Source organism: Lithobates pipiens, unplaced genomic scaffold, assembly GCF_037356315.1.
Source record: "Lithobates pipiens isolate NorthernLeopardFrog02 unplaced genomic scaffold, aLitPip1_a1.2 Scaffold_18, whole genome shotgun sequence".
NCBI classification, from domain to species: Eukaryota; Metazoa; Chordata; class Amphibia; order Anura; family Ranidae; genus Lithobates; species Lithobates pipiens.
Window position 1 is genome coordinate 90,973,224 of NW_027507758.1, and position 15,056 is coordinate 90,988,279.

Genomic DNA, 15,056 nt, shown 5'->3' on the forward strand with positions numbered 1-15,056 from the left:
CCATGCAGATATTCTCCTGTCCTTTTTTAAATTAAAGAGTTGGAGATCTTCTTCAAAAGCCTTCAAAGCAGTTGTAGCATCACAGGTTGTTTAACTCCATTAGGTTATCCAGATGATAAATGTTGTGAAAATTTCCAACACCAATTTCAGCGATGGAGAAGTTGTCTGGCTTGCCATCAAAGACTGAAGTAAATATCTTCAACTCTATAGTTGGCAACAAATACTGCAAATTATGCCGTGTCTTGTTTTTGCTCTGACATACAAATCCCCAGCCATATTCTTCACGATAACTCCCCAAAAAAGGAAGTATTAACCTTCTATGTCTGCTTTTGTGATATCCAAAACCTTGTTTTATTAGTAAGAGAACTGTCTGGCCTCTAGGTGTATGAGCACATATATTAAAAATCCTGAGCTTAAAGCAGATGTTACTGTCCTTGACTGTGCCGGTGTTTTCAAACATCTGTGTAGCACATGTCGTCTTTTTCCTCTGTAGAAACGATTGCTTAATAGCTGTAATGATCACAATGTGACCCCCATGTATGCCTTAAAGTCTTAAAATGGGAAATAATAAAGTGATACCTCCATTTATAAACTGAAAATTTGCCATATAAAACAACATGGGGACTGTCTATGCAATGCTTCTGATAATTATTCTGTATACCAGTTTTCCTTCTACTTTTCTGGACCCTTCTGTCCAGCCCTTGTTAGTAGGCAGGCCAGGTAGTTCAAGGTGCTGACCTCCTTCACACGCCATCCAAAAGTTGGCAATGACAAGATGTTTGGCCTTGTAAAATTATATTGTGGTACTCCCTCCTGCAGCTCCCATAAGATCACTTACTCCCCCCCCCCCCCCCCCCATGGTGGCTTACTCGGTTGAATTGCTATCTTGTAACTAAAGGTCTTGAGCTCAATTGTGCAAGGGTACCACCTATTGTAATCTCCTGTGGGCCATCTAAATGGAAATCAAAATGTGCTTGCTTCTGTGTCCAGGCCCCTCGGCCCCGCTCCTAATTATACTACTTGTACTTACCTGAGCCCAACCTCCATCCAGTGATGCGCATGGCTCTCTCCCTTTGCTCAGCTGTGGGAGCCATTGACTCACTGCTGTCCATTACAACCTGTGAGGGAGCAGGGGTGCTGTTGGTTAAAGAATGTTACCCCAACCATTTCATATTCCTGATATGTGCCTGCTGTACCATGTACTTGTATGAAAAAGTTATCCTGCTCTCCTTGTATTTCTTTCTTTGTGTGAAATCCCTGGTGTTCCTGCCCCCCCCCCCCACGTGCGCGGGCACACACACACACACACACACACACACACACACACACACACAGCCTTTTGCTGGGAAGATCGGTGTTCTGCTGTTTCTCCTCCCCCTGCTCTTATGCAGCTGAGAACGGAGGTAATGTGATTCAGTGCTGGCACAAGGTCATACTGTGCCCAGGGCGAAGATGGCAAACTGAATTCTGGATGCCATCTGTGTCCCAGGTTCATAAAAAAAAAAGTGTTCAAATTGTTCGGTTGGGCCTTTGGGTTGACAGAAATGTCTGCACCTTATTTTGGACACCAAGTTTATTTTAGACACCAATACTCAACTATACCCTCCCAGCTAAATGTATAAGTAAGTGAAAAGTTATGGACGGGGGGGGGGGGGGGGGGGGTACCTCACTGTCTGGCTATATAGATTAGGTGTGTGAACTCTGAATCACAAAATGGTCAGCCGTGAAGACCATATGCATTTGGCTGTTGTTTTATTTAGTCGGTAACCAGGGGTGTAAAATAGTCTGAGCCTTGGTTCATATTCCAAGAAGGCAAGCAGTAGGAGCAGTAGGAGCACTTCCTTTTGGCTCTAGGTGCTTGTTTGTTTTTTTTTTTTTCCCCTGAATTGTTCCAGGATTAATTTGTTGGCGAAGACCTACCTGCTGTGTGTGTGTGTGTGTGTGTGTGTGTGTGTGTGTGTGTGTGTGTGTGTGTGTGTGTGTGTTTCTGGAAGCTTAGCATATACAGTGGTGTGAAAAAGTGTTTGCCCCCTTCCTCATTTCCTTGTTCCTGTTCCTTTGCATGTTTGTCACACTTAAGTGTTTCGGAACATCAAACCAATTTAAACAATAGTCAAGGACAACACAAGTAAACACAAAATGCAATTTGTAAATGAAGGTGTTTATTATTAAAGGTGAAAAAAAATCCAAACCATCATGGCCCTGTGTGAAAAAGTGATTGCCCCCCCTTGTTAAAACATACTATAACTGTGGTTGTCCACACCTGAGTTCAATTTCTCTAGCCACACCCAGGCCTGATTATTGCCACACCTGTTCACAATCAAGGCATCACCTAAATAGGAGCTGCTTGACACAGTAAGGTCCACCAGAAGATCCTTAAAAGCTACACATCATGCCGAGACCCAAAGAAATTCAGGAACAATTGAGAAAGAAAGTAATTGAGATCTATCAGTCTGGAAAGGGTTATAAAGCCATTTCCAAAGCTTTGGGAATCCAGCGAACCACAGTGAGAGCCATTATCCACAAATGGCGAAGACATGGAAAAGTGGTGAACCTTCCCAGGAGTGGCCGGCCGCCCAAAATTACCCCAAGAGCGCAGCGACGACTCATCCAAGAGGTCACAAAAGACCCCACAACAACGTCCAAGGAACTGCAGGCCTCACTTGCCTCAGTTAAGGTCAGCGTTCATGCCTCCACCATCAGGAAAAGACTGGGCAAAAATGGCCTGCATGGCAGAGTTCCAAGGAGAAAACCACTGCTGAGCAAAAAGAACATCAAAGCTCGTCTCAATTTCTCCACAACACATCTTGATGATCCCCAAGACTTTTGGGACAACATTCTGTGGACCGATGAGACAAAAGTAGAACTCTTTGGAAGGTGTGTGACCAAGTATATCTGGCATAGAAGGAACACTGCATTTCATAAAGAACATTATACCAACAGTAAAATATGGTGGTGGTAGTGTGATGGTCTGGGGCTGTTTTGCTGCTTCAGGACCTGGAAGACTTGCCGTGATAAAAGGAACTATGAATTCTGCTGTCTACCAAGAGATCCTGAAGGAGAATGTCCGACCATCTGTTCGTGTACTCAAGCTGACACGAACTTGGGTTCTGCAGCAGGACAATGATCCTAAACACACCAGCAAGTCCACCACCGAATGGCTGATGAAAAACAAAATAAAGACTTTGGAGTGGCCTAGCCAAAGTCCTGACCTGAATCCTATTGAGATGTTGTGGTATGACCTTAAAAAGGTCATTCATGCTCAAACCCTCTAATGTAACTGAATTAGGACAATTCTGCAAAGATGAGTGGGCCAAAATTCCTCCAGGACGCTGTAAAAGCCTCATTGCACGTTATCGCAAACGCTTGGTTGCAGTTGTTGCTGCTAAGGGTGGCCCAACCAGTTATTAGGTTTAGGGGGCAATCACTTTTTCACACAGGGCCATGATGGTTTGGATTTTTTTTCACCTTTAATAATAAACACCTTCATTTACAAATTGCATTTTGTGTTTACTTGTGTTGTCCTTGACTATTGTTTAAATTGGTTTGATGTTCCAAAACACTTAAGTGTGACAAACATGCAAAGGAACAGGAAATGAGGAAGGGGGCAAACACTTTTTCACACCACTGTATGTGTGATTCTTTTGCTATAATGTATATGGTGTATTGTTGCAGATTCCTACCTCTTCCCTTTTGTTCTGAAGAAAACCCTGTGTCTGTTTCAATGTAGAAAGTGAATCTAATGGGAGTGGTTTCATAATTCTCCATCGGCTGCTAAACTTTCAGGGCTCTAATGAGGAAAACTGCAGGGTCTGCAACACTCTAGACGTGATTTCCTATTGGGACTATCTCACCAAAAATGTTATGTTTGTTGCTAAGGGTGCCTAAAATCTGACTTCAATCTTAGTGTAGGCTTCTTTGAAATAGTGAGCCAATCACACAAGCAGGAAATTTTGTTTCTGGGGGACCATCTGCATACATAACCCCTCCAGGTAGCCATGTTACATTGCAGTTTACCAAAAATGACATTTCTGCAAGATTGTAAAGGAAAGGTCATTTTTAATGACCTTCAATTACAATATGACTTGAGTCGCAATTGTATAAGCTATATAATTATTATTATTTTTTCCACAAAAGTGGAGTTGCTCTTTAAAAATAGCAGAGAACAAACTGATTAGAGAGATTTCCTGTTTTCTAGGATATCCTCTTTAAACCAGTTTGGGATCTTGGTTCTTTCTTTTACTCTGACTTTGTTTTATCCATCTTAATATACAAAGTCATTCTTTCCACAAATTTTGAACCTCAAAACCAGTCAACTGCAGTACTTTCTAATGGTTTTTCCCTGTGTTTGTACAGGTTACCATTGAAGTTGTCGACAGTGCTGACACAGATCCAGAAAATGAAATGCATAAGGAGAGCAAGGCCAGCTGGCCGGTTCCATCACCAGACTGGAGGAGCTGGTGGCAGAGGTCATCAACATTACCTAGGATAAATTATGGAGGCCAAGATTACAAATATGACAGCACCACTGAGGACAGCAACTTTTTAAATCCTCTGGGTGGTTGGAACAGACAAGGGCTCGGCCACCGCACATTTGATCTGAAAGAACAGCCAGAATATGGTAAGTTCATGTTACACATATCATGCTATGAATGCCATATACACTGTGCATTGATCACTGGACACTTAGCGCTTGCTGATTAAGATTCAGGAGGGTCCATGATTTACTGTGGCATTTGTGTTTAAAAAAAAAAACAGAAAGGGGAGTCAAGCTGTTGCCTTTAGCAGATAATGGGATGCTGGGTCACATTTGTTCTATTTAATACTTCCTTTCATGGTTTGGTGTATCTCTATGCTGTTGATCTCCTGCAGTCTCTTCGCTGTCACCTCCTGCGTCCTTACCTACTATGAAATGTCACTCCATCTACTACAACAGGACAGTTTGGAAATTTTCATCCCCTCCTGTTGCAATTCCTTTTTTTTTTATATTCTGCTAAGGAGAATACAACGGTAGGTGTTCAGATCTGGAAACTCCAGCCCAGAGACTACCTTTGGGAGACATGGCCAAACCCTTGGACGCAGTCAAGAGAATTTCAGTTTTTCATTGGGCTGAGGATGGGTTCCCACCAGAAATAAGTGCTTAAAAGTACGTCAAAATGACTTATTGATTTCACTTTTGGTATGACTTGAATGGCAACATTCTAGTCAAGGCACCCACAATTTCACATATAGGACTTTCATTTCTACAATTCAATGGAAAGCATCGTTGGTTTGAACAGGTCTTGTTCTCAAACAAATGTAATATGCTTGTATGGGGAAATGAATAACTCCTTTCACACAGCAAAAAATTGATTCCCTCTGGAACTAAGTTACATGTATTGCCCATACACCATATGGACACCTGAGCATCAGACCTGTACAAGTTTGTTGGACATCCCATTCCAAAACCATGGGGGTTCATCTGGAGTTCCCCTCTTCGGGGAAGGCTTTCCATGAGATTTGTTTTTAGTGTCTATTCATCTAAAGGTGCATGTATGAGGTCGGGTCCTGATGTTGGACAAAGACCATCTCCACACCAAGCTCATTAAGCCCTGTATTGACCTGGTTTTGTACAGAGGAACAGGCATACTGGAACAGAAAAGTGTCCCAAACTGTTGCCTCAAGGTAAGGACTGCATAGTCTAAAATGTCTTTTGTATGCTGTGGCATTTATAGTACCATCACCTGAATACTGTAATTTAGAGGGATGACCACATGTTTTATACTCTGATTTTTCAGGCACAAAATGTGGCTACATAGTGTTTCCCCATGAGTGTCTCGTGCAGGGGTGGACTGCCAACTCATGGGGCCCCGGGGAATAGGAGAAGATTATGGGGCCCCCAGGCAATAGATTATGGAGCCACACAGACACACAATATACACACACTATACACACAGAATAGGTACTGGAGAGACGGGGCAGCTATAATATTAAAAAACACAGATTTTTACACACTGTCCCTGGTTTTATTGAGGTTGGCAACCTTGATGGGGCCCCTTAGTGGCATGGCGCCCTCGGGGAGTGCCCGAATGGTCAGTCCACCCCTGGTCTCGTGTATGTCAAGGTTTAGGTGTTTACCGATAACTCATTATTTCATATAAAAACTTATGGAAAGGAAGTGTGACTCTTGTTTCTCCTGCCCACCAATTAGATTTGTGCTTTCATTCTAGCAACAAATCCTAGCTTCTTCACCCATTTCCCATTCCATATATCTGGTAAATCAAAGTTTCTGTACATACAGTATATGTTTTTTTTTTTTTCAGTGAAAATTGTAATGGAAATCCTCTCCCTTATTCCTCACAGATGGCTTTTTAAATTCAAAGTAAAAATCGACTGTTTAAATTCATATTTTATTACCATTCAGATGACCTTTTAGCTTTGATGGAAAAAAACAAATGGAAAGGTCAGATCAATAAAAAAACAAGAAGAAAATATACCAGATGCTTCAAAAACAAACTATTTACTTGATTTCAAAGAATTCCACTCACATTCCAATCTTGCATTCAGTCAAAATATTAGGAATTTTGTTTGTTAGAATGAACACGGTAGGATGCTGTGTAACCAGGACCTCATGGTCCAATCTGCAGAATATTTGTTTTGGAAACGGGCACATGACACAGCATTGTGGGTTATTGGCACCATAAAATATTGGTGTAGACATTTGGCCCACTTTTTTGTGGGTTAACCTCGAGTTGGGGAGTCATTTGATGGTAAAGTGAAGTGTTTTTTTGTGACTGTGGACAGTTGTACTGCCAACAGTTTCTTGTGCCTCTCAATGACCTTGGTTGTGAAATCACTGTGCTCTAGTTGTCAGGACTGTATGCACGCCACAGCAGCAATGGGGCTGATTTACTAAACCTGGAGAGTGCAAAATCTAGCGCAGCTTTGTATAGAAACCAATCAGCTTTGTGTGTGTGGGTTTTTTTTTGTCAAAGCTTAAGTGTCCATTTACACTTGTGCGACATTGGATCAGTGCAACTTTGTTACGACTTTGGCTTTCACCAATGTGATTGTTTTGTTTGTACTGTAGTCTCTAGACATGTGCAGAACAGAAAAATGTGTTTAGTTTCATTTTGGTTTCTTAATTTTCTAACCAAATCTACATTTTCAGAACGATTCGAATTAAAATCGGTAAAAAAATTGATCAACTGACCAAAATTCTGTGTGAAGAATACAGTGTGGGGGGGGGGGGGGGGGGAGAGAGAAAGTATTTGATCCCCTGCTGATTTTGTACATTTGCCCACTGACATAGAAAATGATCAGTCTAGACAGAATAACAATCACAAATCCAGAAAACGCATTTCAAAAAAGTTATAAATTGCTATGCATTTTAATGGGTGAAATTAGTATTTCACCCCTTTGCAAAACATAACTTGGTGGCAAAACCCTTGTTGGCAATCCGAGGTCAGTAGTTTCTTGTAAATGGGCACCATGTTTGCACACCTCCTCAGGAGAGATTTTATTCCACTCCTCTTTGAAGATCCTCTCCAAGTCATTAAGGTTTTGAGCCTGACGTTTGGCAACTCAAACCTTCAGCTCCCTACACATATTTTCTATGGGATTAAGGTCTAGAGAAGGGCTAGGCCACTTCAGGACTTGAATGTGCTTCTTGAGCCATTCCTATGTTGTCTTGGCCATGTATTTTGGGTCATTGTCATGCTGGAATACCCATTTTCAATGCCCTGGCTGAGAGAAGGAGGTTCTCACCCAAGATTTGACAGTACATGGCCCCATTTATCATCCCTTTTGATGCAGTGAAGTTGTCCTGTCCCCTTAGCAGAAAAACACCCTCAAACATATTTTTTCCACCTACATGTTTGACTGTGGGGATGGTGTTCTTCGTGTCATAGGCAGCATTTCTCCTCCTCCAAACACAGTGAGTTGAGTTGATGCCAAAGAGCTCAATTTTGGTCTCATCTGACCACAACACTTTCAACCAGTTCTCCTCTGAATCATTCAGATGTTCATTAGCAAACTTCAGACAGGCCTGTACAAGTGCTTTCTTGAGCTGGTGGACCTTGCGGGCATTGCAGTATCAGTCCTCCATGGCGTAGTGTTAACAATTGTTTTCTTAGTGACTATGGTCCCAGCTGTCTTAAGATCATTGACAAGATTCTTATGTGTAATTCTGGGCTGATTCCTTACTGTACTGTACTGCAAAGCATTCTCTAAAACCTGTGTTCAACAACAATGTATTGGTATTGGAACTTGGAGATTTTGATATACACACCACCGCCTTTTAAATATAACAAATTGCGATCAAATGGAGTTTAAGGTGCAAAAAAAGTTTCAACATTAAATTAACCAAAAATAGAAAATGTATTTATTACATAGATACAATAAAACTGCTTAAAACATTAGGGCAGAGTCAGCCCTGTGGTCACTCACAATACAAAAGAATGGTTGCATCTACATGTTTCACCACAAACAAGGCTTCTTCTGGAGCTTTTGTAGGACCTATTTAATACAATTTCACCTTTTTAATAATGATCATGGTTCCAAATAATCCCAAAAAACCTCCAAAACGTTGGACGGGGGATGTCTGTAACAAAAAATGTGAGGGAAGAACAATTGCCCCCCAGTTAAACCTGTTATCTCTGTAAAGGCTTGACAAATTTGATGGCTCAATATTCACATTCTTTCTCCTAATGCAAGCTTCACACTTGTGCGATCTGAGCACTTCCCATCCTTCAACTTGCCCTGTTCCTTAGTTCAGTGTCAGTAAGACACCTGTTAAACCTTGATCCATTCCAAGGGATTAACCCTTTTGAACAGGTATTAAAGCCTCACTGATGGCAGAATGAGTGGCCACAGCCACTAGCGAAACATGTAGAAGCAACCATTCTTTTGTATTGTGACCACAGAGCTGACTCTGCCCTAATGTTTTAAGTAGTTTTATAGTATCTATGTAATAAATACATTTTCCATTTTTGGTTAATTTTAATGTTGATTGAAACTTGTTTTGTTTTTTACATCTTAAAACTCCATTTTATCGCTCTTTGGGTATTTCTTGTTACCTGTGTTGAACAGTCGACCTCTTGTGTTCAGAATGCAGCAGGGCAGGACCCAGAAACAAGTGGGAATCACTGTAGCGGTGTCTACTTTAGTTTCCAGCTTCCAGGGGCATTGGCCAGGTTTGGTATATACATAGTTACACTGGTCCAAGCTGGAGCAATGTAACTATGTATAAAATATCCATACCTGGAATTCTTTAAGTGCTAATTGGACAAATCTCTCCAGATCTGACTGTTTCCAACAATCCCTTGCGCTGTAAAAAAAAATATAAGGTTTGGCTGAAGGTTTAACTTTGAACAATGGTACATATGAATGCAATGTTCTCTATAGTGACCGTTTATGTATAAAACTTATTTTGTAGACTATGCTGATGGCGAAGGGGATTGGAGCACTTGGTCGGTGTGCAGTGTCAGTTGCGGCAGTGGAAATCAGAAACGTACCAGGTCTTGCGGATACGCCTGCACCGCCACGGAATCCAGGACGTGCGATATGCCAAACTGTCCAGGTGTGTAAAATGACTCCAGAGAAATGCAAACCAAAGAGCTGTGCGTGCTGCTGGGAGCCTTTCCTTCTCACCACATCAAAACCACCCTGAAACGATCGACGCGCTGCCTTTTAAAATATAAAGTGGGTGTTCTGTGGATAAATGTGTGCACATATAATGACTAATGGATTTTAAAAGAGGAGAAAAAAAAATAAGACTGGTAATTTGGCCGCTTCTCCGAGGTAGCTGCAGAACACCTGGTAAAATGAACAGGCTGACTTTGGCTCACAATACACATTCCTGATGCCCTGATAATGCATTTGTTACATACTCCAGTCCTCTGAGAGGAGAAGGGAAAGCTTGTGACTTTCTAGTGCGAGAACCCGCAGTCACTAACAGAGGAATTTTACAAAATTTGACAGCCCTACATTCTTGGCTTGATAAATTCATGATTTCTGTAGAGCCAATACTAAATTCCGCTATTGTCACTGTATGTGTTGGCAAAAAGACCAAGGCCCTAAAAAGTATAAGGGGAAGTGCACCCACCTTGTTTGTATCAATCCTTTTTTTCTTTTTGAGATTGCAATAAAGGGTAGCTATAGGGGCTCAATTACATTGTTGCTGCTTGGTGCGTCGTGTTAATGCAGCCTGTTTAACCAATTGACCGCCGGAATATTTACCCCCCCCTTCACGACCAGACCATTTTGTTGTGGAGCAGCACTGCGTTACTTTAACTGACAATTGCGCGGTTTTGCAATGTTGTACTCCAAAATTTTTGCCTTTTCCCCCCACAAATAGAGCTTTCTTTTTTAGTGGTATTTTTTATTTTTTTGCACCATAAACAAAAGACCAACCATTTTGAAAAGATTTTATGTTCTGCTATAAAATATCCAATTAAAAAAAAAAATTTCTTCATAAATTTAAATGAAGGTAGGTGTATGTATAGATATACACTGGAATTTTCAATCAGTGACCTATAGTGGGACTGTAATATTACGGCAGATAATTGGACACTGACACTTTGTGGGAACCAGTGATACTAATACAGTGATCAGTGCTTAAAAAAAAAAAAAATGCACTGTCTCTTTACTAATGCCACTGGCTCGGAAGGGGTTAAACATCTAGGGCAATCAAAGGGTTAACTGTGTGCATAGCCACTGTTTTTGTGTACTGTCAGGTGCTTTTACTAAGGGACGTTATGTATTTTGTCTCTGATTTGCAGGGACACAAAATCCATCCCCCATCAGAACAAAGCTCTGCCTTGTTTACATAGTGTTCTGTGTGTCTGCTTGACGACCAATGGGTGCTGGTTGCCATCCAGTTCCCGGAACCTGCAGATCAGCTTCCCCCTCTGCCGAAGTGCTGAATCGTGTGTGTGTGTGTGTGTGTGTGTGTGTGTGTGTGTGTGTGATTCTGCCCTGCGGCTCAGTCTCTGAAGGGAGGCGATCATGCTCAGCTTCAGTATATCACAGTACATGTTGGCATTCATGGTTCCCTCAATGAACTGTAGCTCCCCAGTGCCAGGAGCACTCATGCAGCCCCAGACCATGAAACTCCCACCACCATGCTTGACTGTAGGCAAGACACACTTGTCTTTGTACTCCTCACCTTGTTGCCAGCACACATGCTTGACTCCATCTGAACCAAATAAGTTCCTTGGTCTCATCAGACCCCAGGACATGGTTCCAGTAACCCATGTCCTTAGTCTGCTTGTCTTCAGCAAACTGTTTGCGGTCTTTCTTTAGAAGAGGGTTCCTTCTGGGATGACAGTCATGCAGACCAATTTGATGCAGTGTGCGGTGTATGGTCTGAGCACTGATAGGCTGATCCCCCCCCCCCCCACCCCTTCAACCTCTGTAGCAACGCTGGCAGCACTCATACATCTATTTCCCAAAGACAACCTCTGGATATGATGCTGAGCACATGCACTCGGCTTGTTTGGTCGGCCATGGCGAGGCCTGTTCTGAGTGTAACCTGTCCTGTTAAACTGCTGTATGGTCTTGGCCACCATGCTGCAGCTCAGTTTCAGGGTCGTTGTAATCTTCTTATAGCCTAGGTCATCTTTATGTAGAGCAATCATTCTTTTTTTCAGATACTCAGAGCTCTTTGCCATGAGGTGCCATGTTGAACTTCCAGTGACCAGTATGAGACAGTCAAAGTGATGACACCAAATTTAACACACCTGCTCCCCATTCACACCTGGGACCTTGTAACACTAACGAGTCACATGACACCGGGGAGGGAAAAATGGCTAATTGGGCCCAATTTGGACACTTTTACTTAGGGGTGTACTTGTTGCTAACGGTTTAGGCATTAATGGCTGTGTCAGTTATTTTGAGGGGACAGCAAATTTACACTGTTATACAAGCTGCACACTCAGTACTTTACATTATAGCAAAGTGTAATTTCTTTAGTGTTGCCATAAGAAAAGATAGAAGAAAATAATTACAAAAATGAGTACAACCCTCACATTTTTGTGAGATGCATGCCCACATACATAAATATATATGTGTGTGTATATGTATGTGAGTCTGCACATGAGGGCCACCCAGTAGCAATCTATCCACTATGGAGCAGTCTTTAAGTGGTTAAATGAGCTGACATCTCAGATTGAGGTTGCTGCATTCTGTATACTGTAGTTGTCCTGGTCCTGTGACACAACTGAGCATGCTTCAATGTCGCTGTGTAAAGTCTAATCTACAGCCCAGGAGTCAGAATGGCAGCTTCCATCTGAGTCTTCTCAAGTGGACAATTTATTTCATAACATTCTTCCAAGCAAAGGCATCCTTGTCAAAGATTGGTCAACACCGTAAAATGCCGGTGTCGTTATTTTTGTGTTCAAGCCACACAAAAAAAAAGAAGGCACACAATTTCGCCCTTGTAACTGGTGTTATAAAGTTGAGCAACTGCATAACTGTAGCCAGAATTGTCCAGTCATTAGCCAAAGACAGCAATATGTGTATTAGTATAAATATCAAATCTTAAACTGGCTTCCTGTAAGCCATAATAAAATCTGACTTACTGTAAATGTATTGTGCTGGAAATGGCAGCTTTGTACAAGGCCTAGGAGGCTCATGGACCACACAGACGGCTCATTACAAACACCTCATTGGTTCTGAAATGCTACACTTTATTTTTATTTTATTTTTTTTCTCACCAACTTTTGGAAACACCCAGAGCTGCCAAAAATGACTTATTTGAAAGGGATTAAGTGGTACTGGACTTTTTAAGTGAACAAATAAAATACATTTTTATTTAAAATCCTCCATTACTCCTGCTGCTGTATAAGATACCACCTGTGCTCTGAAGGTTATGTAAACAAAATGGCCGTCTCTGATGAGAAACCACCCGAGGCCTCTTACAGAACTGGAGCAGACAGGTGTCACTTTTGTGACATACTTGCCAGCCCAGTTCAAGGTTTTTTTTTTTTTTTTTAATCCTGGATGGACTCGGAGGTAGTCTGATGTAAGCAGATGCACATCCATTTACAGTATATCCACCTGCCCATAGACTTGTGTGGAGCTTCCAATCAGGTCCACCTGAAACACTGATCTAAACATTCCTTTAAAAAAAAATGTATCTGTAGCACTGCTGCCACTTTAGGACAGGAAGTATTAGGACTACAGAACACCTTCATCTCATAACAGAGGGGAAGGTGTTCTGTATTCCTCACAGAAGGCATGGCTGATAAACCTCGCTGTAGATTTCAGTGCAGTATTATCAACTTAATACAGGAAATTTAGAAGCTCACTGGATTTCTGGCAGAATCAATATGGGGGTTTTTTTTTTTTTGTTGTGTGTTTTTTTTTTTTTTTTTTATATACTTCTCAAACCGATATACCAAAAAACACTTTGACAAATTGCTTTAACTTCCAATATATTCCGGTTTAAAAAAAATGAAATCTAGGACCAACACGTGAAGTCAAAAATCCTGCAGACTAAATGTTTTGTAGAGGATTGGTAGGATACAGATGTTTAAAATTGTGGTTTAGGCATTTTAAACCTTTGCATCAAGCATTGAAAGTACTAGTGATGTGCGGAGTGTGATGTGTTGACCTCCAAAACCCTTGTAGTGGGGCCTACAACACAGAGTTGAATGCTTGTTTTAGACAAATGGTGTGAGGATAGGGTGTATAAGTTAGCTTATGCTTTCCTCCATCCGGTCCACGGCTGCTGCCACATAGCTGTGGTTGCCTGCTCCTTTTCCACATGCAATGCAGGGTTTTTTAGCCCTTCACTGTAAGTGATAAGGCTGAAAGACCAAAGAACAGAGCAGGTCTGCTGGACAGAGGGATAGGGTAAGTTTTATACACCTTATCCCTGCACCCCTAGACTATAAGCTCTGGATGCATATTTAACCATTGTAGTGCAGGGATGCCACATACTATGGTTCATCTTTCTAGTTACTGTGTCACTTTTGTGTCCTGTTGTGGGAGTGTAGCGTCCCTCCAGAGGGAGGGACTACAGTGCGTCATACACAGAGAGGTACGTGTTAAAGCAGAAGTCTGGTTAAGTTATTGACATTTGAATGCTTACATATGCTCAACAAGCAATACAATGAGCTTTAAAACCATATCTCATAGACCTTTGTAGCTTCAGGTACTGTGGAGCAATGTATCCATAAAGTTCACAAGGGAAGCATTGAAGTCATACAAGTGGGGCCTCAACACTTGACTAATTATCTGCTCTGTTTACATTAGAGCAACCTTTCTCGGCCATGGTTTTGTGAACCCTATGGCTCCTTCAACGTTTACTAGGGGTTCCATGATCAACGAGTAGTTTCTGCTTCTCTGGAATTTACTCACTGACACCAGTGATATTTTCATCTATCTGTAAGAGGCATTTCTCCCAGCGACCACCAAATTTAGAAGCATTCTCCCTACTGACCATCATTCCAATGTACCTTCAGCTGTAGATCTAGTAATCATTGGCATGGGTTCCATGAGACCTGGAAGCTAGTTATTTTACAGGTTCCTTCATGGTAAACTGGTTGAGAGAGGCTGCCAAGTCAGGGTCTGAGGTGGAGCAGAATGAGTTTTGCTGGTGAAAGTTTCTGCTCATAAACTAAGTATGAGCATCTTCAGGTATAGAGGTCAGTGGAGGCTTGTTTTTTAAAGGATAAGTTCACCTTTCAGGAAAAAAATAACTGCATGTATTTTTGCAGAAATTTTATATATTTTTATTTTTTTTCCTATAGGAGCCTGCAAAGCATTGCACCCACAATCAGTGGATTGCGGGTACAATGGTGGGCTCCATCAGCCATTGCAGTCCATTGACAACTACAACTCCATCTGCCATGGTGGGAGATGGGACTTGTAGTTTGTTCATTCACAGATGCCAGTGAATGATGTGGCTGTGCAGGTGGAGCCCCACACAGTCATGCCTAATTTACATGTGACAGCAGCTGCAGGCCAGAGGAACCCATCAACTTGGGGAGTATCAAAGGGTGGGGGGTTGCTGGACCATGTTACATCCCTAAATACAGGTGTGAACTTGGCCTTTAAAGCTTACTTGCTGC

At 41.8% G+C, this 15,056-nt stretch overlaps 1 protein-coding gene across 1 annotated transcript in view; it reads left to right on the forward strand.

Annotated features, from left to right (window-relative positions):
• The window catches only part of ISM1 (isthmin 1), an 87,390-nt gene that overhangs the window by 64,198 nt on the left and 8,136 nt on the right, over nucleotides 1–15,056 (forward strand). Inside the window, exons 3-4 of the mRNA XM_077485910.1 lie at nucleotides 4,357–4,621; nucleotides 9,416–9,559. Coding sequence (XP_077342036.1) covers nucleotides 4,357–4,621; nucleotides 9,416–9,559 — 409 coding nt within the window. The remainder of the gene's footprint in view (nucleotides 1–4,356; nucleotides 4,622–9,415; nucleotides 9,560–15,056) is intronic.